Genomic DNA, 27,619 nt, shown 5'->3' with positions numbered 1-27,619 from the left:
CTGGCCAACACAGTGAAACCCCATCATTACTAAGAATACAAATTTGTTTTGAGATGGACTCTCGCTCTGTCTCTCAGGCTGGAGTGCAGTGGCTCGATCACAGCTCCCTGCAACCTCTACCTCCTGGGTTCAAGCGATTTTCCTGCCTCAGCCTCCCGAGTAGCTGGGACTACAGACATGTGCCACCACACCCGGCTAAGTTTTTGTATTTTTAGTAGAGATGGAGTGTCACCGTGTTAGCCTGGCTGGTCTCCATCTCCTGACCTTGTGATCCGCCCGCCTCGGCCCCCCAATGTGCTGGGATTACAGGTGTGAGCCACCGCACCCGGCCTAAGAATACAAAATGTAGCTGGGCATGGTGGCGTGTGCCTGTTATCACAGCTACTCAGGAGGCTGAGGGAGGAGAATCGCTTGAACGCAGGAGGCAGAAGTTGCGGTGAGCTGAGATCATGCCACTGCACTCCAGCCTGGGCGACCAAGCAACCAACCAACCTCAGGATGAACAATGCTTTGGAAATAATGCAATGTGTGACCTTGAGGAAATTTTGGCTTATAAATCCGTTTTTTAAAGTAGTTTTTCTCCTTTAAAATGGTGATCGTAGTAACAAGCACAGAGTTGTACTGAGTAATTAGTTGACTAGCATCTATGTAAAGTACTAGACACTCCCAAGTTTTCCAATTCTGGATTAAGAGAGGCAGGCCTTATGAAAGAGAAAACACTGACTACTCAAAGACTTTCTTTTATTAGTACGTGGGCTGGGATTGATGGGAAGGGATAGATGTAGTGGGCAACCATGGTTAGCATCGGATGCCCATCCCAATGGCCATGAATGTGCCAAACGTGCCGCCACTCTGCATCATGGTTTTCCCAATGCCGCCCATCAGCTCTCGACCCCGCATTCCGATCCTGAGGAGGAAACCAAGATGGGGCTATTTGGCAACAAAAACACCAGAAAGAGTATTAACTGCTCCCTTCCAATTTTTTGCTAACACTAGTCTAGCAACCCCTACATCTCATTTTCCACTTACTGGATATTACCTCTTACTACCTGGCATAGGTGATGAGAAGGAAAAAGATCCATCTGGGTCTCCAGGGAATTCTGGTGGATGTCGTATTAACTGCCTTCAGTTTGTGGAAGGCAGCAGATGCAGTGTAAAATACATAGGCAGAGAAACCAGTTTTTTGGACTGGTGTTGCCTGCAGGTTAAATAAGACCCAATAAAGACATCTATCTTTTAGTTTCTTGTTAATGATTTTGGAGTAAGGTTGGGGTTCAAGAGCCACCTCTGCAATTTACACGTAGTGTGAAGTGTAAAATGGGCATCTCATTATTTACAGGATTTTGAAAACTACAGGATTTAGCACAGTGCTTAACATAGAGTAAGTGCTCGGTAAATGGTAATTTACAATCTGGAGATACAGCAATAACAGCTCCTAAATGTGAAAATGACTTTCAGAGTGTAAAGTTTGACTGCTTTATCTCTGTTGTATCCTGTATCCAGAATCGTAAAACCGCTGAACAAGTTTCTTTCCTCATGCGCAATTGGAAATAAAAATAAAAGCAACAGTAGTAACCAGTTACTGAGCACTTAATATGTGCCAGATTCTGTGCAAAGTGTGCTGATCGAATTTTTAGAACTCTATAAGGTAGACGCTACTGTCTTCATTCTACACTTAAGGAAACCCAGTCTCCAACTTGCCTAAAGTCACCGAACCAGTAAGAAAAGGGACAGAAAGCATTCTGACTCTAAAGCTCAAATTCTTAAGCACTGACCCTTCCAACCTAACCTTTCAGATTGAAGGTGGTTTGGAATGAGTCTGGCTCGCGATGGGACAGAGAGGGAAGTCTAAAGGATTAGGAGGCTGTGTTCAGGCTCCAGGCCGAATGGGGTAGGGCCGGAAGATCTGGTTGTCCTACCCAGAGATCACCGCCCGCGCCCCTCACCTGAGACAGGAAAAGGTGCCGAAGAGCGCCCCGGCCGCCATGCCCACGGCGCAACCCATCACGAAGCCCATCTTGACGCGGTCGAAGCAGCTTGGCTGGGACTGTCCGTAGGGACCCACGGCCACCGGCATCTGTGGGGGATAGGAAAGTGTGGGCCCAGGCGCTGGCCCAAGAGTCGGGCGGGGACGGAGGCGGCAGGCGGGAAGTTGGCCCAAGGGGTCGGGGGAAGTCAGGAAGGAAAATCCATGGGTAGCCCGACTCCAACACCCTCTTCGCGTTCCGGCCCCGCGTCGCCCTGCGCCTACCTCACCTAGCTCGCGGCCTCGGTCGCTCAGCTCTACGTCTCTCCCGGAAAACGACGGGGAGGGCGCTCGAGGCCCGATGAATCGCTTCCGGATCGCGGGCAAGCACTTCCGGGAGCCTGGGGCCCAGGACCGCAGCCGCTTCGGAAGGTGGGCTCTGCCAGCGGGACCATGCTGCTCCGAGCCGCTTGGAGGCGGGCGGCAGTGGCGGTGACAGCGGCTCCAGGGCCGAAGCCCGCGGCGCCCACTCGGGGGCTGCGCCTGCGCGGTACGCTCGGGTTCCGCTCTCCGGGAGGTGCGGACCTGTCCCCTCCGCGCGGCGACGCAACTGAATATTCCGGAGCCTTCCTGTCCACCCTGCTGCCCAGACTCTCTGACCCTTTCTCTCAAACGACACATCCCTCAGACTTTCTTAGGCGGGTCCCCGAACGGTTGACCCCGGCGCACCACCCCTCGCACCCTGCGCGACAGGCCCCCAGAGCCGTGGAGGCGCGTCCTTCAGACCGCTCCTGGCCAAGTTACAGATGCTGCTCTGGGCTCCCGTGCAGACCGTTAGCTTCGGTCAGAAGGGGCTGCACCTACTCTGGCTCCACGTTCCTTCTAAATGGCTTGGCCCTTTACAGTTTTCCTCCCTAGGAGGCCATTTGAATATCACCTCAACAGCCCCTCCAGGAACCCTCTCTCCCTCACCTTTACCTCCTTTTACAGCGTGTCAGGTATCTTCTGCTGTTTTCTTTCCATTGAGATTCGACCCCAGCATCCCTTACACTTATCTCACCCCCAGCCAGATTTTTCCTTCTGCCCTTTGGATGCCATGCGTTCATAGGTGCCTTCGGTCTTACTTGGCCACTCCATTCCATTTTTTGTCAGTTGGAGATCTTGCTTCTCAGTCTGCTATTCCCGCAGATACAACCGCTGCCCCGGAGGCGGGGCCAGTGCTGCGACCTCTCTATATGGATGTACAAGCTACAACTCCCCTGGTAAGGATGGAGCTTTTCCCAAGGCTGCTTATTAGGAAGTAAATGATGGGCGTGACCACGCAAAGCAATGGCTGAATCCCTGGAGAAGTGAGAGCCATGAAGGTGTGCTGGAAAAAGCACTGAGCCAGGAGTCAGGAGGCTTAAATTTGAGGCCACTGGCAGTGGCTTTACTACTCACCAGCGATTGACCTTGGTCAAATCACTTCAGCGCATGCTCTATCGTAGTAGTTAAAAGCATGGGCTCTGGAATGAGCAGAACCACCACTTAGTAACTGTGAACTTGGACAAGTTTTAAATGGGTTAAAAGACTAATGCAAGTTTTCACCAGTGTGTGACAAGGGGTATTTGCCTAGGCCCTGTCCTGTCCCAGCCCCTTGTAGATCACATTGCCTGGCGGGAATGGAAACACCAGCAGAAACAGATGTCGGAACAAGGCAGTGTTTGTAGACTACCTGAGGGGAGGCAGAACGATCTGAGTTGGGATGGGTTGTGAGTGGGAGTGTATTAGGTTGATAGTTGGTGGGTAGTTTTGTGGGAACAAAAGAATGTTTGAGGCCTCCTCTAGGCAGTGCCTGAGGGGCTCAGAGTGTCTTGAGGCAGGGTGGGCAGGTCTGAGCGGTGGAGTGGGACCTGAATTGACTATGGTCTCAAGGAAAATGATCTGTTCTGTTGTGCTCAGGACCCTCGGGTGCTTGATGCCATGCTCCCTTACCTAATCAACTACTATGGGAACCCACACTCCCGGACACATGCATATGGCTGGGAGAGTGAGGCAGCCATGGAACGTGCTCGCCAGGTTAGTACACAGGAGTCTAGGAAGTTCTAAGGTCAGACGGGGCAGTGGCCTGTGGGAGGCATTTCCTTCTTGGTAGGTGTGCATGGATGTAGAAATGGTTTTGGATTCTTTCTGGAAGAGATTCAGAGAGCAGCCTTGGAGTTTGACTGCAGGCATTTGATTAGTTCCCATATTTCCTGGCTAAATGACTTGGGCAAGTTATCTAATTTCTCTAAGCCTTATTTTCCTCACATTTAAAATGGAGATTCTACTCTGTAGGGTTACTGGGTGGGTTAAATAAGACCATGTTGGTAAAGTGTTTATTAACACAACACCGATAAGTAAATAGTACTATAAGTAGTAAGAGCTCAATAGTTCTTTTTTTTTTTTTTTTTTTTTTTTTTTTTAAGAAATGGAGTTTTCACATGTGTTGCCCAGGTTGTAGTGCAGTGGTGCGCAATCTTGGCTCACTGCAACCTCTGCCTCCCAGGTTCAAGTGATTCTCCTGCCTCAGCCTCCCAAGTAATAGGTATTACAGGCACATGCCACCACGCCTAGCTAATATTTTTGTATTTTTATTTATTTATTTATTTATTTATTTATTTATTATTTTTTGAGACAGGGTTTTGCTCTTGTTGCCCAGGCTGCAGTGCAGTGGCACAATCTTGGCTCACTGCAACCTCCGCCTCCCAGGTTCAAGCAGTTCTCCTACCTCAGCCTCCCAAGTATCTGGGATTACAGGCATGCGCCACTATGCCTGGGGAATTTTGTATTTTTAGTAGAGATGGGGTTTCTCCATGTTGGTCAGGCTGGTCTTGAACTCCTGACCTCAGGTGATCCACCCATCTTGGCCTCCCAGAGTGCTGGGATTACAGGTGTGAGCCACCGTGCCCGACCTAATATTTTTGTGTTCTTAGTAGAAATGGAGTTTCACCATGTTGACCAGGTTGGTCTCGAACTCCTGACCTCAGGTGATCTTTCCACCTTGGCTTCCCAAAGTGCTGGGGTTACAGGGGTGACCCACCACACCTGGCCAATAGTTAATTAAAAAAAAAAAAAAGATTATTAGTTTGCATTGGGCTGGAAAAGAGCCTGGGATCTGGGATATAACTAGAATTTGATTCTAGTAAGTGCAGAGCTTCATCCAGGGCAATTTGGTGAATGCAGTGGAGCTCTTCTTGCTCCAGGGCTGTCCCACCTGTGTCTGCAGCTCTATTTCTGCTGGGGAACTGATGTTATATATCTCTGTTTCTTGACTTGCAGCAAGTAGCATCTCTGATTGGAGCGGATCCTCGTGAGATCATTTTTACTAGTGGTGCTACTGAATCCAACAACATAGCAATTAAGGTAAGAGAAGGGAACCAGAGGGCATATGTGGGCTTTCCTGACCTGGGAGATAGTGTCCGTCCACATCATTTGGACTCGTATATGTATTTCACAGCCACCCATCCCCAACCTATTGTGAAGAGACGGCTTACACTCTTTCTGATTTGTTGCTTCCTTTAACTCTTTGCAGTCTACTCTTAAGTCTTTGCTCCTGTTGGTCTGAGTTGAGTGAGGTAATTGGATAGCAAAGGAGGTGGCCCTCAGGCCATTAACCACTTGTTTTTTTGTCTGGCAGTTACTTCAGAGAGTGGATAATGGTGATTGAACCTTTTCTCTTTTTTTTTTTTTTTTTTTTTTTTTTTTTTGAGAGAGAGTCTCACTCTCTTGCCAGGCTGGAGTGCAGTGGCACAATCTCGGCTCACTGCAACCTCCGCCTCCCAGGTTCAAGTGATTCCCCTGCCTCAGCCTCCCAAGTAGCTGGCACTACAGGCGCCCGCCACCATGCCCAACTAATTTTTGTATTTTTAGTAGAGACGGGGTTTCGCCATGTTGGCCAGGATGGTCTCAATCTCTTGACCTCATGATCCGCCTGTCTTGGCCTCCCAAAGTGCTGGGATTACAGGTATGAACCACCATGCCCAGCCTTTCTCCATTCTTTTTATCTAGTAACAACAAGTTATATGTGTGATTTCAAGGCTGCCCTCCTCTCAGCCTTCCTTTTTCTTTCTAATCAGATCTATTTGCAAGAAGTTCCTCCTGTTTCTTTAGATATCTCCATTTTGAAGTGCTTGTCTTTGTGGTGCCCTCCGCAGGCATTCACATGGTCACCCATTCTGGGATCAGTCATTTTGTCCTTGGTACGTAAAAGATCTTTGATGCTAATGCAAGGAAAATGATACTTTTAGTAGTCATGTTGGTGTTTCATAGAACATAATCACATTTCACTGGGCCTGGTTGCCAGGATTACTTGAGTAAATGCCAAGGCTCTGATAAATTGTGGCCTGCTGTAGTTTGAACTCTGGCTCCACTCAGTCTCATCTTTGTCGTTGAACTGTGCTTCCAGCATTGGTTTCTTTGACTTTGGCCTGAATGTAGGAGGCCTAGGACGGGCTTCAGGGTCATCAGCACTCTGCCTGATCACGTTAGCAGGAAGACGTCTTTCCTTGGGACTGCAGAGACCACAGAGTCAGGGTGAAGTTTCCTCCAAAGGTGGAGATGGTTTCTGAAATGGAGAGCATTTTCAAAACTTTGAAAATATTTTCTTTGAGGGCCGGGCGCGGTGGCTCAAGCCTGTAATCCCAGCACTTTGGGAGGCCGAGACGGGCGGATCACGAGGTCAGGAGATCGAGACCATCCTGGCTAACTCGGTGAAACCCCGTCTCTACCAAAAAATACAAAAAACTAGCCGGGCGAGGTGGCGGGCGCCTGTAGTCCCAGCTACTCGGGAGGCTGAGGCAGGAGAATGGCGTAAACCCAGGAGGCAGAGCTTGCAGTGAGCTGAGATCCGGCCACTGCACTCCACCCTGGGCGACAAAGCAAGACTCCGTCTCAAAAAAAAAAAAAAGAAAAAAAAAGAAAATATTTTCTTTGGAAGTCTCCACAGATTCCAAACCTATAGGTCAAGGATCGCTAAGAGTACCTATGATGGTGTTTCCTTTAATCTCCATAATTGATAGAGTAAAATAATCTGTAAGTTATTAAAGAAATCTACATCATGGATAACTGAGATAAAATAAGGTGTGTGGGTGGTGAAATGTCATCTAAATGAAATTTTTTAAACTACTGTAACATTTTGAACTACCATCACCATCTCACAACTGTTTTTTGTTTTTTTTTTTTTTTGAGACAGAGTCTTGCTCTGTCGCCCAGGCTGGAGTGCAGGGGCATGATCTCAGCTCACTGCAAGCTCTGCCTCTTGGGTTCACGCCATTCTCCTGCCTTGGCCTCCTGAGTAGCTGGGACTACAGGCGCCTGCCACCACGCCCGGCTAATTTTTTGTATTTTTAGTAGAGATGGGGTTTCACCATGTTAACCAGGATGGTCTCGATCTCCTGACCTCATGATCCTCCTGCCTTGGCCTCCCAAAGTGCCCCGCAACCATTTTTACATTACTGATGTAAATACTTTTTGGGATAAAATAGAGTATAAATCAATTATACATGTTTCTCATTTATGTTCTTTGTCCTCATGAACAGACCATTTTTACAAAGTTATAATTTTGGCCTATATGTTTTAATATTCTGCTTTTATTTATTTATTTTTTAACAAGCCAGGGTCTCATCCAGGCCCAGTGGCTCACACCTATGATCCGAGCACTTTGGGAGGCTGAGATGGGCAGATCACCTGAGGTCAGGAGTTTGAGACAGGCCTGACCAACATGGTAAAACCCCATCTCTACTAAAAATGCAAAAACTAGCCAGGCGTGATGGTGCATGCCTGTAATTCCAGCTACTTGTGAGGCTGAGGCAGGAAAATCCCTTGAACCCAGAAGGCGGAGGTGGCGGTGGGTTGAGATGGCGCCATTGTACTGTAGCCTGGGCAACAAAAGCGAAACTCTGTCTCAAAAAAAAAAAAAAAAAAAGACACGGTCTTACTCTGTCACCTAGGCTGGGGTGCAGTGGCACAATTGCAGCTCACTGGAGCCTTGAACTCCTGGACTCAAGCGATCCTCTCATCTTAGCCTCACAAGTAGCTAGGCTTACAGGCGTGTAGTAGCGTGCCTGGCTAATTTTGTTATTTTAATTTTTGTAGAGATGGAGGTCTCACTATGTTGCCCAGGCTGGTCTTGAACTCCTGGGCTCATGTGATCCTCCTGCCTTTGCCTCGCAAAGTTCTGAGATTACTTCCTTGAGCCACTGCACCTGGCTTTTTGTTCTGCTGTTAAAGGTAATGTTCTTTTATAAGCTCTGGGGGGAGATGCACATTTTCTTTTAAGTTTTTAGTTTTTGAAAAATAATTCTGTCACATGTGGTGTGTTTTTTTAAAACTAATGGAAAAATTTTAAATGAAGTGTAGGCATTGGGTCACACCTGTAATCCTAGCACTTTGGGAGGCCGAGGCAGGCAGGTTGTCTGAGCTCTGGAGTTCGAGACCACCCTGGGCAACATGGGAAAACCCCATCTCTACTAAAAAATACAAAAAATTAGTCAGGCGTGGAGGCCATAATCCCAGCTACTTGGGAGGCTGAGACACGAGAATTGCTTGAACTCGAGAGGCAGAAGGTGCAGTGAGCTGAGATCATGCCACTGCACTCCAGCCTGGGTGGCAGAATGAGACCGTCTCAAAAAAATAAATAAATAAAAATAAAATAAAATAAAATGAAGTGTAAATCTTCTTCTCCTTCCCCGAGGACCCCGATCCCTGATCCTGTTCTACAAAGTTGATACTATTCTTTTTTTTTTTCTTTTTCAAGGGAGAGTCTCACTGTGTCACCCAGGCTGGAGTGCAGTGACGTAATCTTGGCTCACTGCAACTTCTGCCTCCAGGGTTCAAGTGATTATCCTGCTTTATCCTCCCAAGTAGCTAGGATTACAGGAGCCTGCTACCACGCCCAGCTAATTTTTGTATTTTTAGTAGAGACAGGGTTTCACCATGTTGACCAGGCTGGTCTCGAACTTCTGACCTCAGGTGATCCACCTGCCTCAGTCTCCCAAAGTGCTGGGATTACAGGTGTGAACCACCGCTCCTGGCCCTTTTTTTTTTTTTTTTTTTTCCTTTTTTCTGTTTTTTAAGACAGTCTTGATCTCACCCGGGCTGGAGTGCAGTAGCCAGATCTCAGCTCATGGCAGCCTTGACCTCCTTGGCTCAGGTGATCCTCCTGAGTATCTGGGACTACATGCCAGGCTTTTTTTTTTTTTTTTTTTAGTATAGATGAAGTCTCACTGTGTTGCCCAGGCTGGTCTTGAACTCCTGAGCTCAAGTGATCCTCCTGCCTTAGCCTCCCAAAGTGGTGGGATTACAGGCATTGACTACCACTACATCCAGCCCCTTTTTTTTCTTCTTTTTTTTTTTTGAGACAGAGTCTCGCTCTGTCGTCGAGGCTTGAGTGCAGTGGCTCGATCTCGGCTCACTGCAAGCTCCACCTCCCAGGTTCACGCCATTCTCTTGCCTCAGCCTCCCAAGTAGCTGGGACTACAGGCGCCCGCCACCATGCCTGGCTAATTTTTTGTATTTTTAGTAGAGATGGGTTTCACTGTGTTAGCCAGGATGGTCTCGATCTCCTGACCTTGCCATCTGCCCGCCTCGGCCTCCCAAAGTGCTGGGATTAGAGGCATGAGCCACCGCGCCCAGTCTCTCTTTTCTTTTTTCTAAATTAATTAATTTATTTTGAGACAGAGTCTCACTCTGTCGCCCAGGTTGGAGTGCAGGGGTGTGATCTCGGCTCACTACAACCTTGCCTCCCAGGTTCAAGTGATTCTCCTGCCTCAGCCTCCTGAGTAGCTGGGATTACAGGTGCGTGCCACCACACCTCGCTAATTTTTGTATTTTTATTTTTATTTATTTATTTATTTTTTGAGAAAGAGTTTTACTCTTGTTGCCCAGGCTGAAGTACAATGGCGCAACCTCGGCTCACTGCAGCCTCCGACTCCTGGGTACAAGCGATTCTCCTGCCTCAGACTCCAGAGTATCTGGGATTACAGGCATTTACTACCACACCTGGCTAATTTTTGTATTTTTTTTAAGTAGAGACAGGGTTTCTCCATGTTGATCAGGCTGGTTTCGAACTCCCAACCTCAGGTAATCTGCCCTTCTCAGCCTCCCAAAGTGCTGGGGATTTACAGGTGTGAGCCACTGCACCCGGCCATTTTTGTGTTTTTAGTAGAGACGGGGTTCCACCATGTTCATCAGGCTAGTCTCAAACTCCTGATCTCGTGATTGATTGCCTGCCTCAGCCTCCCAAAGTTGTGAGATTATAGGCATGAGCCACCGCACCTGGCGTCCTTTTTTTTTTTTTTTTTTTTTTTGAGACGGAGTCTCACTCCATTGCCCAGGCTGGAGTGCAATAGCACTCTTGGCTCTCTGCAACCTCCGCCTCCTGGTTTCAAGTGATTCCCCTCCCTCAGCGTCCTGAGGAGTTGGGATTATAGGTGCGTGCCACTGGGCCTGGCTTATTTTTTTTTTTTTTAGTAGAGATGGGGTTTCCACATGTTGGCCAGGCTGGTCTCAAACTCCTGACCTTAGGTGATCCGCCCGTCTCGGCCTCCCAAAGTGCTGGGATTACAGGCGTGAGGCACTGCACCTGGCCACTGTTTTTTTTTCTTAAATGAGATAAATGGTTTTTTAAATTTCTTGTAATAGTTGAAATTCCAGAAATTTTTTAATGTACCTTTATTGTTTCTTCTGATATTAACAGTAATACCTACTCATGACTTTGTTTACTGTTATATCACTGGCACCTAGAAAATTACTTGGGATACTGGAGGTGCTAAATATTGGTTGAATGAATGAATCATAAATTCCAATAATACAGAGAACTCTAAACACATTTTCACTGCTAATTTGCTGTATATTTCTCCAGATTTTTAAATACCTACATTAATCTGTATACCATTATCATTTTAATAGATTTTATTTTTTATAGCAGTTTTAGGTTCACAGCAAAATTGAAAGGAAGGTACAGAAATTTCCTATATATGCCCACCCCCAGGTATGCACAGCCTTCTGCCATTATTAGCATCTTCCATCAAGTGGTACATTTGTTCCAATTGACGACCTGGTATGGATACATCATTATCACCCAAAGTCCATAGCTTATATTAGGAATCACTGGTGGTGTATATTCTGTGGGTTTGGACAAATGTGATTTATTCTAGTGAATTACTAAACTTGAGCAGGCTTCGGGAAGCCCTGAATTTGTATTTGACTGGGCAGAAGTATGGGTAGCTTGAGACCCCTGGGACTTATGTCTGGTATCTGAACTAGGGGCAGTCTTATGTGATTGAGCCCTTAATCCATGGGGTTTTCACTAAGTCTGCAGAGTTAGCCTCAGAACTGAATTATAGGATACTCGGTATGAAAGAACTGGTGTTGGAGCATACTGTTCTTGCCCATTTTTCCTTTACAAATGATGTTGAAGTCATTGCTGTCTCTCTGAGTATGTTCTCCTTCCATCTATCACCACCAATTTCTAGGGGGTGGCCCGATTCTACAGGTCACGGAAAAAGCATTTGATCACCACCCAGACAGAACACAAATGTGTCTTGGACTCCTGCCGTTCACTGGAAGCTGAGGGCTTTCAGGTCACCTACCTCCCAGTGCAGAAGAGTGGGATCATTGACCTAAAGGTAGGAGTGGCTATTGGCAGGAGGAGCAAAAATGGAGGAACTTGGCTTCAGCTTGTAAATTTCTCTTTTGGGCCCTAGCTGGAGCTTGAAGGAATAGATCTAACAGGATGAAGTTTAGAGAAACGGGCCTGGCAGAGAATGAGATCATGTTCCCCTTGAGTGTGTACTGTCCTCCTTTTCTCTGGAGGACTTGTTTCTTTTTCTTTTTTTTTTTTTTTTTTTTGAGATGGAGTCTCGCTCTTTTGCCCAGGCTAGAGTGCAGCTCACTACAAGCTCCACCTCCTGGGTTCACACCATTCTCCTGCCTCAGCCTCCCAAGTAGCTGGGATTGCAGGCGCCCACCGCCACGCCCAGCTAATTTTTTGTATTTTTAGTAGAGACGGGGTTTCACCGTGGTAGCCAGGATGGTCTCGATCTGCTGACCTCGTGATCTGCCCGCCGCAACCTCCCAAAGTGCTGGGATTACAGGCATGAGCCACAGTGCCCAGCCTTCCTTTTTTTTTTTTTGAGGCAAAGTCTCGCTCTGTCATCCAGGCTGGATTGCAGTGGTACAATCTCGGCTTACTGTAACTTCCACCTCCTGGGTTTAAGCATTTCTCCTGCCTCAGGCTCCGAAGTAGCTGGGACTACAGGTGTGCACCACCAGGCCCAGCTAATTTTTGTATTTTTAGTAGAGATGGAGTTTCTCCATGTTAACCACGCTGGTCTTGAACTTCTGACCTCAGGTGATCCACCTGCCTCAGCCTCCCAAAGTGCTGGGATTACAGGCGTGAGCCATTGCGCCCAGCCTTGATTAGCTTTTTTCACTAATCATAAGTCTTTGGGAATTCATTCCTTGCTGCATGTGCCAGTAGTTTGTTCCTTTTGATTGATAAGTAGTAGTCCATGTTATGGATGTACCAAAATCATCTGTTGAAGGACATCTGGGTAGTTTCTAGGTTTTTGCTATTATGAATAAAGTTACTGTGAACATTTGTGTAAGATGTTTTGTGAATTTAATTTTCATTTCTCTGGGATAAATGCCCATGCGTACAGTTACTGGTTTGTATGGTAATTTCATGTTTAGTTTGATGAGCAACAGAAACTGTCAAATTCTTTTCCAAAGTGGTTGTGACATTTACATTCCCACTAACAATGTATGAACCATTCAGAGTCTGTGCATCCTCACCAACATTTTGTGTTGTCACTGTTTTTAGTTAACTCTTCAGATAGGTATGTAGTGTAAGACTCCTTTTCATGACTAAGCTTGCCTATATTCTGATTTAGGAGGACTTTGTTTGCACTATCTAGTCACCTTACTCCTGCATATCCCTAGGAACTAGAGGCTGCTATCCAGCCAGATACTAGCCTGGTCTCAGTCATGACTGTGAACAATGAGATTGGAGTGAAGCAGCCCATTGCAGAAATAGGTGAGTATCATGGCTTATCCCTGATCCCTGCCCACTATGGCGGTCAGTATGACATAGTAGACTGAGAGCTGTAATACTCTGTGGAGTGTAGTTAGGAAATCAAGTGAAAGAGAGCCTAAGTGCTTTGTTCAAGGACATTGTAAGTATCACAGGCAGTATTTGAATCCAGGTCTATTACCATTTTTTTTTTTTCATTGAGACAGAGTGTCACTCTGTTGCCTAGGCTGGAGTGCAGTGGTGTGATCTCAGCTCCCTGCAACCTCCACCCCCTGGGTTCAAATGATCCTCCCACCTCAGCCTCTCAAGTAGTGGGACTACAGGTGTGCACCACTATGCCTGGCTAATTTTTGTATTTTTACTAGAGATGGGGTTTTGCCATGTTGGCCAGACTGGTCTCGAACTCCTAACCTCAGGTGATCTGCCCTCCTTGGTGTCCCAAAGTGCTGGGATTACAGGCATGAGCCACTGCACCCCGCCAGGTCTAGTACCTTTTATGGTTTTTAATTTTATTGCAGTTGCTGCCAAAACCAACCACAAAACAAAAAAGCCTTCTACCCTTTTTCATTTTAGAACATCTTTTTATTATCCCCACGTAGAGCTCACCCTGTAATTTCTTTAGGCACATTAGCACAAAGATCTCTTAATCTTTTTTTTTTTTTTTTTTTTTTTTTTAATCAAAAGGGATCTAGAAACTAATCTGACATTTTGAAAGACTGGTGTTAATGAGGTGGTAAGAATCGTATGCATGAGAGTATCAGGAGTGTTTTGATCTGGTGCTTTGCCCTTCATCTTTTTTATTCTAAAGAAGGGAAGCTACTGAGAGACAGAGGGAGGAAGGAAGAAGGGGGAGGAGAGAAGGAAAAGAAGAGGGAGAAGGGGTGGAAGGACGGAGGGGAGGAGTTTAATATTGACAGAGGTCATTTACTGTTGTTGGAGATAATTCACAGTGCATTGTGGGACAGTGACAGATGACTTTCCAACATTGTGCTGTGGGTCTTCCCCTCTGTTTCCTCAGGGCAGATTTGCAGTTCCAGAAAGGTGTATTTCCATACTGATGCAGCCCAGGCTGTTGGAAAAATCCCACTTGATGTCAATGACATGAAAATTGATCTCATGAGCATCAGTGGTCACAAAATCTACGGTCCCAAAGGTACCGGCCCCTCTAGAGTTCTTTCTGTACCTTCCAGCAAGACCTTTGATAGGTGTTTGTCAGAGTCATTTGGAACTACTGTTGCTCTCAGAGGAAGTTGTACATTCAGAGTCCCTTGTAGAATGCAAATGTCATTTAGCAATAGGCAGAAACACTTGCCTGTTTGTAGACCTTAGCAGTTACTATACATCAGGCCATTCTTTCTTGCTGACTTTAACAAATCCTTAGCAAGCATGTAGATCTTAATTTGGTTGAGGAAAAAGGGGTTTTGTCAAATCCAATTTATCTAGATAAGCCCAGCTATCTTGTTTTCCCCACTATGATGTGCAGAGCAACTATTTGAGTCCTTCATTCCCAGTGTCTTGCTATAGCTCAGGGGAAGATTGCATGGGATTTGACATCTCTTTGTGTTTATTATGATTATGATTTTTTTGTTTGTTTTTTGAGACAGAGTCTTGTTCAGTCGACCAGGCTGGAGTGCAGTGGTATGATCTGGGCTCACTGCAAGCTCCCTCCTGGGTTCACGCCATTCTCCTGCCTCAGCCTCCCGAGTAGCTGGGACTACAGGCGCCCGCCACTACGCCTAGCTACTGTTTTTGTATTTTTAGTAGAGATGGGGTTTCACCGCATTAGCCAGGATGGTCTCGATCTCCTGACCTCGTGATCTGCCCGTCTCGGCCTCCCAAAGTGCTGGGATTATAGGCATTAGCCACCACACCCAGCTATCTTTGTGTTTATTCTTAGAATACTTCATAGTCTGTTATCCTGTTAAGTCTCTCAAGGATACTTATTTGTTCCCTATGGTCCTGTTGGAATGTGTTCAAGCTTGAGTTATGCCTCTTTCCCTTAACCCTCGGGAATAGACTGTTGTCCTCTGTTTTGTGAAGGTAACCATAAAATATCAATATAAAATATAACTCCTCTTTCTCAAGTGAGGGCCTTTTTTGGGTTGATGTCTGTGCTGGTATCCTTTTTGTACCTGCAGGGTGTGTTATCTGGGTGTATACTTTGTGGAAATAGGTATAATAGCTTCTGGAAGTATGGAAGATGGCTTCTGAGGGTTCCCAGAGGTTGTAAAGAGTGTTTTTTGTGAGCTATTATTTCAAAAAGCTCAATAAGAATTCTATCTTTTAATAAAATGTTGCTTTTATTGGCTTTTATTGTAGATAAGTCTTTTGATAAAAACCAATGAACTCAGGCTGGATACCCCATTCTTCATCATGTGCCTATTTCATATTATATGCCTGTGTTAAAACATCTCGTGGGCTGGGCACGGTGGCTCACGCCAGTAATCCCAGCACTTTGGGAAGCCAAGGCAGGTGGATCACGAGGTCAGGAGTTCAAGACCAGCCTGATCAACATGGTGAAATCTCATCTCTACTAAAAATACAAAAATTAGCCGGGTGTGGTGGCGTGTGCCTTTAATCCCAGCTACTCAGGAGACTGAGGCAGGAGAATCGCTTGAACCCAGGAGCCGGAGGTTGCAGTGAGCTGAGATCATGCCACTGCCTGGGCGACAGGCAAGACTCCCTCTCAAAAACAAAAAAAAATCTCATGTACTCCATAATATATATATCTCCTATGTACTCACAAAAATTTAAAAAAAAAAACACCAATGAACTCATTGATCAGAAGCTCTGATCAACACTTACATGTGTACAGGTATCCCTCATTATCTGACCTCCTGCTTTCCAAGCCCAGAATCTAAATAGATTTAGATAATGTGGTATTCTTCACTGTCCAGACATGGTATTTGAGCACTTGCTGTTTGAATTCGGGAACTGTATAGACTCAGATAGTATAAGATTCTTGAATTTTTTAAAATGGAGAAATGAAATAATTCTTAATAAATACAGTTTAGTACATTATTTTATTCATTTGTTTTATAGGGACAAGGTCTCACTCTGTCGCTCAGGCTGGAGTGCAGTGGTGCTATCCTACCTTGCCGCAGCTTCAATCTCCTGGGCTCAAGCAACCCTCCTACCCCAGCCTCACCAGTAACTAGCACTACAGGTGTGCACCAACACCCTGGCTAATTTTTTTTTCTTTTTCTTTTTTTTTTTTTTTTGAGACAAAGTCTTACTCTGACGCCCAGGCTGAAGTGCAGTGGTGTGGTCTTGGCTCACTGCAACCTCTGCCTTCCGGGTTGAAGGGATTCTTCTCCCTCAGCTTCCTGAGTAGCTGGGATTACAGGCCAACCGTGCCCAGCCACACCTGGCTAATTTTTTTTTTTTTTTTTGAGACGAAATCTTGCTCTTGGCCCCCAGGCTGGAGTGCTATGGCGAGATCTCAGCTCACTGCAACCTCTGCCTCCCGGGTTCAAGCGATTCTCCTGCCTCAGCCTCCTTAGTAGCTGGGATTACAGGTGCCTGCCACCACGCCTGGCTAATTTTTGTATTTTATTTTATTTTATTTTTGAGATGGAGTCTCGCTCTGTCACCCAGGCTGGAGTACAGTGGCGCCATCTTGGCTCACTGCAAGCTCTGCCTCCAGGGTTCTTGCCATTCTCTTGCCTCAGCGTCCCAAGTGGCTGGGACTACAGGTGCCTGCCACCACGCCCGGCTAATTTTTTTGTGTGTGTGTATGTGTTTTTAGTAGAGATAGGGTTTTACTGGGTTAACCAGGATGGTTTCGATCTCCTGACCTCGTGATCCACCCGCCTCGGCCTCCCAAAGTGCTGGGATTACAGGCGTGAGCCACCGTGCCCGGCCTAAGTTTTGTATTTTTAGTAGACATGGAGTTTCACTGTGTTGGCCAGGCTGGTCTCGAACTCCTGACCTCAGGTGATCTGCCCCCTTCGGCCTCCCAAAGTGCTAGGATTACAGGTGTAATCCCGCTCACGGCCTAATGCCTGGCTAATTTTTAAAACAGTTTTTGTAGAGATAGAGGTTTCACTATGTTACTCAGGCTTGAATTCCTGACCTCAAGCAACTCTCCTGCCTCAGTCTCCCAAAGTGCTGGGATTACAGGCATGACCCACTGCACCCAGTTTATTTAAAATCTGGTGTCCTTCATAATAAATTTGGAAACCACTGCCTTAATTTTTATAGTACCTCCATTCTCAGCATAAACAGTTTTTCTGTGTGGGAGAAGAACTGTCAAGTGCCAATTCTATTCAGAAGCCCTGATTACTTGGTGAATAACTCCGCACGCTCATGCTCATATTTTGGCACAAAATTTCTGTAATTAGGCTTGTTTAGTCACAGGTTATACATATTTTTAAGTTTTTTGTTTTTTGAGTCAACGTCACTCTGTTGCCCAACCTGGAGTGCAGTGAATGTCACAATCATAGCTCACAGCAGCCTTGACCTTCTAGGCTCACGTGATCCTCCTGCCTTAGCCTCCAGGGTAGCTGGGACTATAAGTACATGCCACCATGCCCAGCTAAATTTTAATTTTTTTTTTTTTTTTTTTTTGTAGACACGGTGTCTCACTATGTTTCTCAGGCTTGTCCCAAACTTCTGGTCTCAAGTGATTGTCCTTCCTTGGCCTCCCAGAGTGCTGGGATTATAGTCATGAGCCACCATGCCTCACCAATTTTTTTTTAATTTTGATTCTATTTTGAAAAAGTAATATTCATGTGGTTCAAAATTCAAAAACTATAAAAAGTGCACAGACAGCTGGGCGCAGTGGCTCATGCCTGTAATCGCAGCACTTTGGGAGGCCAAGGCGGGCGGATCACGAGGTCAGGAATTTGAGACCAGCCTGGCCGACGTGGTGAAACCCCATCTCTACTAAAAATACCAGATTAGCCATGTGTGGTGGCAGGTGCCTGTAATCCCAGCTAATCAGGAGGCTGAGGCAGGAGAATCACTTGAACCCGGGAGGTGGAGGTTGCAGTGAGCCCAGATCACGCCATGGCACTCCAGCCTGGGCAACAGAGCAAGTCTCTGTCTCAAAAAAAAAAAAAAAAAAAAGGCACAGATAAAAGTCTACCTCTCACCTCTGTCCTCCAGCTATGCAGTTCCCTTCTGGGGAGATAATTTCTTTCTTTTTTTTTTTCTGATTTTCTCTGGTTATGGGGAGGCAATTTCTTGGGTTTTTCTACAATTACCTATGTGTTTACAAAAAAGTATATACTTCTCCACCTTTCTTTTTTATCCAGATGATAGCATACTGTACTCACTGTTTTGATCTTGCATTTTTCACCTAATAATACGTCTTTCTTTTTTTTTTTTTTAATTGCGACAGAGTCTTGCTGTGTTACCCAGGCTGGAGTGCAGTGGTGTAATCTTGGCTCACTGCAACCTCTGGCTCCCAAGTTCAAGCAATTCTCCTGCCTCAGCCTCCTGAGTAGCTGGGATTACAGGCACGTGCCACTACACCCAGCTAATTCTTGTATTTTTAGTAATTACGGGGTTTCACCATGTTGGTCAGGCTGGTCTCAAACTCCTGTCTTCATGATCTGCCCGCCTCAACTGCCCAAAGTGCTGGGATTACAAGTGTGAGCCAGCATATCCGGCCCATAATACATGTTTTTTTTTTTTTTTTTTTGATAATGGAGTTTTGCTTTTGTTGCCCAGGCTAGAGTGCAATGGCACCATCTCAGCTCACCACAACCTCCACCTCCCTAATAGCTGGGATTATAGGCATGTGCCACCATGCCCGGCTAATTTTGTATTTTTAGTAGAGACGGGGTTTCTCCATATTGATTAGGCTAGTCTCGAACTCCCAACCTCAGGTGATCCGCCCGCCTCGGCCTCCCAAAGTGCTGGGATTACAGGCGTGAGCCACTGCACCCGGCCAATACATTTTTTTTTTAAGCTAAAGCTAAAGTACAGACTTTATTTGAATTTCACCAGTTTTCTAACAATGTATCTTGGAGAGTTTATGGTATCAGTTCAGAACAAGCTTCCTCTTTTTTTTTTTTTTTTTTTTTTTTTTTGGAGATGGAGTCTTGCTCCATCACCCAGGCTGGAGTGCAGTGGCATGATCTCAGCCCACTACAACCTCTACCGCCTGGGTTCATCTCGTGTCTGAGCCTCCCAAGTAGCTGGGATTACAGATGCCTGCTACCATCCTTGGCTAATCTTTGTATTTTTAGTAGAGACAGGGTTTCACCATGTTGACCAGACTGATTTCGAACTTCTGACCTCAGGTGATCTGTCCGCCTTGGCCTCCCAAAGTTGGGATTATAGGTGTGAACCACCACACCCGGCGTCCTCATTCTTTTATACACCTGCTTGGTATTTCATTGTATGGACATGTCATAATCTATTTGATCATTACCTGATGATGGACATCTAAGTTGTTTCCAGTCTTTTTGCTATTACGAATAATACTGTAATGTATGATGGCATTTCATATAGCATAGGGAGCTACTTTAAACCATTTTGATCATTACTCCTTCTGGCATTTATCTTCCAGATGTTAAATAATTTTCTAAATACTATGCTTTTATTGCTGTTTCTTCTTTTCCTTAAAATTTTTTATTTAGAAAAATTTCATGCTTACAGAAAAGTTGAAATAATATTTTTATCCCTTTGGAAAGATATATTTTGTTTTATCTACTTTTCTCTCTTTTTTTGTAACAAACTTTGTTTCCCAGGGGTTGGTGCCATCTACATCCGTCGCCGGCCCCGTGTGCGTGTGGAGGCCCTGCAGAGTGGAGGGGGGCAGGAGCGGGGTATGCGGTCTGGGACAGTGCCCACACCCTTAGTGGTGGGGCTGGGGGCTGCGTGTGAGGTGGCACAGCAAGAGATGGAGGTATGGGGAGAGCAGTTCCCTCCCACAACTTCTTCCCCTGCGCTGGGTCTCCTATTTAGAGGCTTCTCAGCATGACTGAGGCAGATTTCAGCAGGGAGAGAAGGCTTAAGAAAACTCTTCCTTGTCCTGGTGCTGCCTACCTTGTTCTGAGGGAGGCATTATGAGCTCCAAAACCCATGGCCTTTTAGTAGTTATCAGCTCATTTATTTCTGGATAAGTAAATGAACCCTTTGTCCAGTTATCAAGTGCCTTTTGCATACAAGGCACTATGCTCAGTACTGGAGATACAGTGTTCTCCATGAGTACATAGGATGATAGGTGGGGCTGATACATAGTCACTTCCGGTTATAGGAGAAGGGTTTCTCAAACTATGTCTTTCTGAGCTGGTTGATGGTTTTTGCCTAATCCTTCCCTCCCTGCTGCTTAGTATGACCACAAGCGGATCTCAAAGTTAGCAGAGCGGCTGATACAGAATATAATGAAGAGCCTTCCAGATGTGGTGATGAATGGGGACCCTGAGCACCATTATCCCGGTATGGACTTGCTCTTTCTATCCTCATTCTGGTTGTGGCTGAGACTCTGAGACCTCTCTCACAGTATTTCTTTCCTACAGGCTGTATCAACCTCTCCTTTGCATATGTGGAAGGGGAGAGTCTGCTGATGGCACTGAAGGACGTTGCCTTATCCTCAGGGAGGTGAGCTGGACGGCATAGACAGGGCCTGTGGCAGGGCCACTTAGAAGAGTCATATAGGCTATTAAGCTTCCCAGTGTGGAGATGATAGGCATAAGAGCTCTTGATTAAGGGTAAAGGTCATTTTGTAAGTGCCTCTTTTTTTTTGGTTGGCTGGGTAGCTGGGTACAGACTGAAGTTTACCACCCTAGGAAGGCTTCCTGGGGTAGAATTTTGTGCCTTTTATGGTCCCAGGGGATGTATGTATCTGTTCTGGGGTAACATTAGCAGTTCTGTTACAGACCTCCAGAATTGAAGATGCTCCAAAGGCCACTAAGTGTTTGGCTGCCCTTCAGGCTGGTGCAGATGGTGTATTGTGTCCTGGGGAAGTGAGCACATGGTCCTCTGCTGCCTCTTCTTGTCACATCCATGTGGTATCATGCTGTCACACTTTGCCAGCGTCCTTGCTCAAGGAAGTCATCCACCATGGGGGCCAGAGGAGCTAGGTTCACACATCTAGGATGTGCAGGGTAGCATCAGGTCCTTTAGTTCTGCCAGATTAGAAGGTCTCTTGTTTTTTCCAGGGTATGACTCCAGGGCCCTGGGGGATGGGAACAAGACTGAGGGTTTGTGACTAAAAGCAGATGTGGATGATGAAATTAACAAGGCTCGTGTCTCTCTCCTCAGTGCCTGCACCTCTGCATCCCTGGAGCCCTCTTATGTCCTCAGAGCAATTGGCACTGATGAGGATTTGGCGCACTCTTCTATCAGGTCAGTGAATTGAGCTGCAAGGCATTCTCTTACATTTTTCTTTTTTTTTTTTGAGACAGAGTCTCGCTCTGTCGGCCAGGCTGGAGTGCAGTGGCCGGATCTCAGCTCACTGCAAGCTCCGCCTCCCGGGTTTACGCCATTCTCCTGCTTCAGCCTCCCGAGTAGCTGGGACTACAGGCGTCCACCACCTCGCCCGGCTAGTTTTTTGTATTTTTAGTAGAGATGGGATTTCACCGTATTAGCCAGGATGATCTCGATCTCCTGACCTCGTGATCCGCCCGCCTCGGCCTCCTAAAGTGCTGGGATTACAGGCTTGAGCCACCGCGCCTGGCCTCTCTTACATTTTTCATCTCCTGTTACAATTTTTTTCTTTTTCCACCCCAAAGTTTTTCTCAATCTAGTTCTCCTTATCTCTTCTCATAACCTTGTGAAAGTTTATAGAGCAGTGGTTCTCAGACTTCATTGAGTATCACCTGGGAAGTTTGTGAAATATGATATCTGAGTCCCACATTCAGATATTCTGATTCACTAGGTCTGGGGGAGGAGTAGAAAACATCTCAGGTGATTTTAATGTGGGTGATCTGTAGACCATGTTCTTTTTTTTTTTTTGATACACAGTCTTACTCTGTCGCCCAGGCTGGAGTGCAGTGGCATGATCTCAGCTCACTGAAATCTCTGCCTTCCAGGTTCAAGCAATTCTCCTGCTTCAGCATCCTGAGTAGCTGGGACTACAGACATGTGCCACCAGACACAGTTAATTTTTATGTTTTTAGTAGAGACGGGGTTTCACCATGTTGGCCAGGCTGGTCTCAAACTCCCGACCTCATGTGATCTACCCGCCTCGGCCTCCCAAAGTGTTGGAACTACAGGCATGATCCACCATGCCTGGCCGATCTGTATACCATGTTCTGAGAAACTCTGCCCTAAAGGAAGGACCATGTTCTTCTCTCCATATCTTTTGCGTTGTAGATCTTTAGTGATTATTTGCGGAATGAATTTATCCCAGTGCCAGAGCTCTGATGGGGAGCCATTCTCTTGTGCCTTTTTTCAGGTTTGGAATTGGCCGCTTCACTACAGAGGAGGAAGTGGACTACACAGTGGAGAAATGCATTCAGCATGTGAAGCGTCTTCGAGAAATGAGGTATACATACTGTATCAGAGACCCTCTGGAAGAAACTATTGCTGTCTCCCCTCTTGTCCTTAGGCTATGTGTTTACACTGTCAATACGAAAGTTCAACAGTACTTGGATTTTAGGATTTAGAGATTCCACAAAGCAAGAAAGTAGATCTTCTTGGCTACTTGCCTTCACAATGAGAAAGTGTTTTTAAAAACTAAAGAACTAGGCTGGGCGCGGTGGCTCACGCCTGTAATCCCAACACTTTGGGAGGCTGGCCAAGGTGGGCAGATCACCTGAGGTCAGAAGTTCGAGACGAGCCTGACCAACATGGAGAAACCCCGTCTCTACTAAAATACAGAAAAATTAGCCGAGTGTGGTGGTGCATCCCTATAATCCTAGCTACTTGGGGGGCTGAGATGGGAGAATCGCTTCAACCTGGGAGGGGGAGGTTGCGGTGAGCCAAGATTACGCCATTGCACTCCAGCCTGAGCAACAAGAGCCAAAGTCTATCTCAAAAAAATAATAATAAAATAAAGAACTAGATGAATACAGGTAATGCAGCTAGTATTTTTTTTTTTTTTTTTTTTTGAGACAAGTTCTTGCTCTATCATCCAGGCTGGAGTGCAGTGGCACAATCACACCTCACTGCAACTTGCACCTCCCAAGTTCAAGTGATCCTCCCACCTCAGCCTCCCAAGTAGCTGGTACTACAGGCATGTGCCACCATGCCTGGCTAGTTTTTGTATTTTTTGTAGAGACGGAGTTTTGCTATGTTGCCCAGGCTGGTCTCAAACTCCCGGGCTCAAGCAGTCCTCCTGCCTTGGCTTCCCAAAGAACTGGGATTATAGGCACAAGCCACTGCACCTGGCCCAGGTAGTATTCTTCATTATGATTATTATTATCTTTAGAGAAAGTGTCTCATTCTGTCATTCCGGCTGGAGTGCAGTGGCACAGTTGTAGCTCACTGTAACTTTGGACACTTGGGCTCAAGTTATCCTCCTGCCTCAGACTCCCAAGTAGCTAGGACTACGGTTGTGTGCCCCCACACCTAGCTAATTTTAAAAATATATTTTTTGTGACTGGGCACGGTGGCTCACGCCTGTAATCCCAGCACTTTGGGAGGCCGAGAAGGGCGGATTGCGAGGTCAGGAGATCGAGACCATCCTGGCTAACATGGTGAAACCCCGTCTCTACTAAAAATACAAAAAACTTAGCCAGGTGTGGTGGCAGGCGCCTGTAGTCCCAGCTACTTGGAAGACTGAGGCAGGAGAATGGCATGAACCCAGGAGGCGGAGCGTGCAGTGAGCTGAGATCGTGCCACTGCACTCCAGCCTGGGCGACAGAGTGAGACTCCGTCTCCAAAAAAAAAACAAAAAAAAACCTATATATATATATAGTAGAGATGGGGGTCTCCCTATGTTTTCCAGGCTGGTCTTGAACTCCTGGGATCAAGCCATCCTCCTGCCTTGGCCTCCCAAAGTGCTGGGATTACAGGCATAAGCCACTGTGCCCAGTCCCTCATTATTTTTACGGAAAGTATTTCTTTTCTTTTTTTTTTTTTGAGACCGAGTCTCACACTGTCAGCCAGGCTGGAGTTCAGTCGTGCGATCTCGGCTCACTGCAATCTCTGCCTCCTGGGTTCAAGCGATTCTCCTGCCTCAGCCTGGGAATATAGGCACACGCCCTGCTAATGTTTTGTATTTTTAGTAGAGACGGGGTTTCACTGTGTTGGCCAGACTGGTCTCAAACTCCTGACTTCGTGATCCGTGTGCCTTGGTCTCCCAACGTGCTGGGATTACAGGTGTGAGCCACCACACCCAGCCTCTATTGATTGTATTAATAGTTGTCATTGTAGCACTATCAATACATAATTAATGGTTTATAGACTAAGTATAGGAAAACTCTCTTTTTTTTTTTTTTTTTTTTTGAGATGGAGTCTCGCTCTGTTGGGCTGGAATGCAGTGGCCCAATCTCGGCTCACTGCAAGCTCCGCCTCCCGGGTTCACGCCGTTGTCCCTCCTCAGCCTCCTGAGTAGCTGGGACTACAGGCACCTGCCACCACGCCCGGCTAATTTTTGTATTTTTAGTAGAGATGGGGTTTCACCATGTTAGCCAGGATGGTCTCTGTCTCCTGACCTCGTGATCCGCCCATCTTGGCCTCCCAAAGTGCTGGGATTACAGGCGTGAGCCACCACGCCTGGCCAGGAAAACTCTCTTTAGGATACGGATTCACAGGCCCCCCCCAAAAAAAATATATATATACACACACGTATATATGTATATGTATATGTACCTGTGTGTGTGTGTGTGTGTGTGTATATAAATAAATTAGCTGGGCGTGGTGGCATGCACCTGTAATCCCAGCGACCCAGGACGCTGAGGGAGGAGAATCACTGGAACCCAGGAGGCAGAGGCTGCAGTGAGCCAAGATCGTGCCACTGCACTCCAGCCTGGGCGACAGAGCAAGACTGTCTCAATCAATGAATCAATCAATCAGTCAATCAATAAACGTGTTTATAAAGATAATGAGATTCTTGGCCAGTCAGCTGGCACCAGGGCTTCCGCTAGTAGCCACAGAACTCATCTTCCTCCTGGGAACCTTGACACCTCTAGATTTTTTCAGAGCCTGGCTCTGTCTTAGTTAACCTTGACTTTCAGAATTCTGTTGGTCCAGTTGGTAGAGAGAGGAGTTTCAGGTATATACCCTGCTTCCCTTTATGAGCTTTCCAGGCCTTTCTGTGCTCTGGATTTTTCTTTGTAGGGTCTAGCGGTATTGCTTAAGTGTCTGCATTGCTCAACTGCAGGGTCCTTCCTTTGGCCTCGCTTTCTGGTATTCTGTGGTACACTGAAAAGGCATTTCTACTGACTACACGGCCAGCAAAGACTTTTATTTCCTATCTGTGTGACTTCAGCATCTGCGCCCTATTCCTTCTGACCCTTTACAAACTGAATGCAGCCTGGTCCCATTAGCTCTCAGAGTCTTATTTTGTGAGCCTATAATAATAAGTGGTCTTCCCTAAAGAGGAAGGACAGAAGGAGATGGCTAACTTTAAGGGCCATGGAAACTCTCATGAATAGAAAGGCATTCTGGGAATGTTTAGTGTAAAGGAGAGGGACATGTCAAGAATATAATGAAATTTGATAAAATTACCTGGTGAAATCTAAATCATAAAATCCCATATTCATAGCACACTGAAGTAATATCTGGTCTGGAAACATTATCCAAGATATCCAAGCTTCTGCTTGGGGATTGATCAGAGCTTGGCAGAGATTTCTTAGCAGCAGCTTTTGTGTGAGATGGGTTGCTCAGGTCTAAGATCCAAGGAATTCTTTTGGATATTGGAAGTACAGGCCAACTCTGGGGTGATGAAGCTGGCAAGAACTGGGTAGGGGCACAGCATACCAAGATGATTTAGGGTTAAGCTCCACCCCTAACTGGGAACTAGAACAAAACCAAGAAACAAGTGCTGAAAAGCGGGTAATATGTGGTGGGCTGAAACTAGCTGCTTATACATGTCATTTGAAGCGAGGCTGAAACTAGATGCTTATACAAGTCTCAAGGGTCTTGGTTCCTCCAAGGGAAACCATGGCCATAAGCCTCTTACAAGTGGGATGAGAGCTTCAGGAATATGACCATGTTTGGTGTCCATTGGCTCAGGGCCCCACTGCAATTGAGCCTGAGGAACCTAGTTATTCTTGTTTGTTGGCAGTTGGGGAGAGCTCTCAGGAGAGCTGACAAGGACTTACAAGGAGCTGGGAAACCACCTGTTAACCACCTGTGTTAGGGTCTACCAGGGCAAGAGGCAGAGGACAGACAGGGACGGAAGGAAGCAAGCCATTGCTCAGGGCCTTGGTGCCAATGTTGTCCACTTTCTATCTAAGCCCTCACTCATTTAATGCCTCTTCTCTTTGGCAGCCCTCTCTGGGAGATGGTTCAGGATGGCATTGACCTCAAGAGCATCAAGTGGACCCAACACTAGAAGAATAGGGCCCTGACTTTGTGCTGGTCTGGTCCCTCCTGCCTCACCAACCCATACACAACCAGACACCTTGTTATGCCTAGTGGATGCTCCAGATTGGTATAGACCAGTTGACTTCAGCATCAGTCCACCTCTATGACAGAAACACAAGGAAACTCTTTCCCTAGCTTCAGCTTCTTGGGTGTGGAGCACTCCCCATTTCTTCTCAGGTCTTACAGTGTGTGGACATTTTCATCCTGAAGCCATAGAGACATTTGTTATCATATTGCTGCTTGACACATCTGTGCTCTTGGTGAGGAGAGCAAGAGGAACCAGAAGTCTCTGGTCAGGGACCATGATGCTCTACATGGACATTTGAGTCTTCGTCTTCTGCTGCTGCTCGGCTGGACCAGCTTCTTTAACAGCAAGCATAATCCACTTCAGTTTAATATTTTCTGTAGCTCCAAAGGGTATCTCTTCATATTGACTGCAGTCAGACGGAACGGACAGTTTCTTAGAGGGCTTGTCTCCTTTCTACCCTTGTCCTCTTTCCTTTCCTTTGACCTAATGGAGCTGGAAATATGTCTATGACTCCACCAGTTATTCTAATAGTTTGTTTCCTTGAAAATTGTTAATTTCAAGACTGGAAAAATAAACTCACCTTCTATTTACTCTGTGGCTTTATGAGAGGTTGAGGGAGAAGTGGAATTGTGGAGAAGACCACCACTCCATCTGATTTGCATAAATGACTCAGTGGGCTTTTGTATCTCTTCATTTAACAGTTTTTTGAATGCCTGCCAGGAGCCAGATTTGTTCTGGGTATTAGGAATACGCTGGTTAACAGGACCAAAAAAGACCCTGCCCTCACTGAGTTTTAAATTTTAGTGGAGAGATGGAAAATAAGAAGTAAACAAATAATGTTATAGATTGTGATAAGTGCTATGGAAGAATTAAGTGGTAAGAGGACATAACAGAGAAAACCTACCATGCTGGGTGTTTGAGGAAAGCTTTTCTGAAGAGGTAGTGCTTAAAAATATGAAGAGCTCACTAATCTAGGAATGCGAGGTGAGAGGGCCTGAAGTGTGATAAAGCACAAAGTTTTATACTTCAGAAACCAAGAGAAGACCATTGTAACTAGAGCTTTTCATTTGTGGGTCTCAACCCATAGGTGGATAGTTACCAGTACTTAAAAAAGGAGAGAATATGGGGCCGGGTGCGGTGG

At 46.2% G+C, this 27,619-nt stretch overlaps 2 protein-coding genes across 7 annotated transcripts; one reads left to right on the top strand and one right to left on the bottom strand.

Moving 5' to 3' along the window:
- Positions 1-724: 724 nt before the first annotated feature.
- ROMO1 (reactive oxygen species modulator 1) lies at positions 725-2,455 on the bottom strand. 2 transcript variants are annotated; one of them, XM_007963546.3, is made up of 3 exons: positions 2,257-2,455; positions 1,947-2,077; positions 725-907 (listed from the first exon to the last, which is right to left on the bottom strand). In XM_007963546.3, the coding sequence occupies exons 2-3, from the start codon at positions 2,075-2,077 to the stop codon at positions 799-801; spliced, it is 240 nt and encodes a 79-aa protein (XP_007961737.1). In that variant the 5' UTR covers positions 2,257-2,455; the 3' UTR covers positions 725-798. The 2 variants fall into 2 exon arrangements, with proteins under 2 accessions (XP_007961737.1, XP_007961728.1); XM_007963537.3 differs by having other exon boundaries at positions 2,252-2,360.
- NFS1 (NFS1 cysteine desulfurase) lies at positions 2,378-27,068 on the top strand. 5 transcript variants are annotated; one of them, XM_073009303.1, is made up of 13 exons: positions 2,378-2,398; positions 3,119-3,228; positions 3,908-4,024; positions 5,267-5,350; positions 11,461-11,613; positions 12,929-13,022; positions 14,038-14,172; positions 19,721-19,878; positions 20,306-20,411; positions 20,492-20,573; positions 21,237-21,320; positions 22,372-22,461; positions 26,355-27,068. In XM_073009303.1, exons 2-13 carry the CDS (start codon positions 3,202-3,204, stop codon positions 26,416-26,418), a joined length of 1,194 nt encoding a protein of 397 aa, XP_072865404.1. In that variant the 5' UTR covers positions 2,378-2,398; positions 3,119-3,201; the 3' UTR covers positions 26,419-27,068. The 5 variants fall into 5 exon arrangements, with proteins under 5 accessions (XP_072865404.1, XP_007961775.1, XP_007961757.2 ...); XM_007963584.3 differs by lacking the exon at positions 2,378-2,398 and adding an exon at positions 2,412-2,516 and having other exon boundaries at positions 3,155-3,228; XM_007963566.3 differs by lacking the exon at positions 2,378-2,398 and adding an exon at positions 2,420-2,516.
- Positions 27,069-27,619: the final 551 nt, after the last annotated feature.

Source organism: Chlorocebus sabaeus, chromosome 2 (genome assembly GCF_047675955.1).
Source record: "Chlorocebus sabaeus isolate Y175 chromosome 2, mChlSab1.0.hap1, whole genome shotgun sequence".
NCBI lineage: Eukaryota > Metazoa > Chordata > Mammalia > Primates > Cercopithecidae > Chlorocebus > Chlorocebus sabaeus.
The sequence above is the reverse complement of the archived record's forward strand: the minus strand, read 5'-3'. Positions and strand labels throughout refer to the sequence as shown.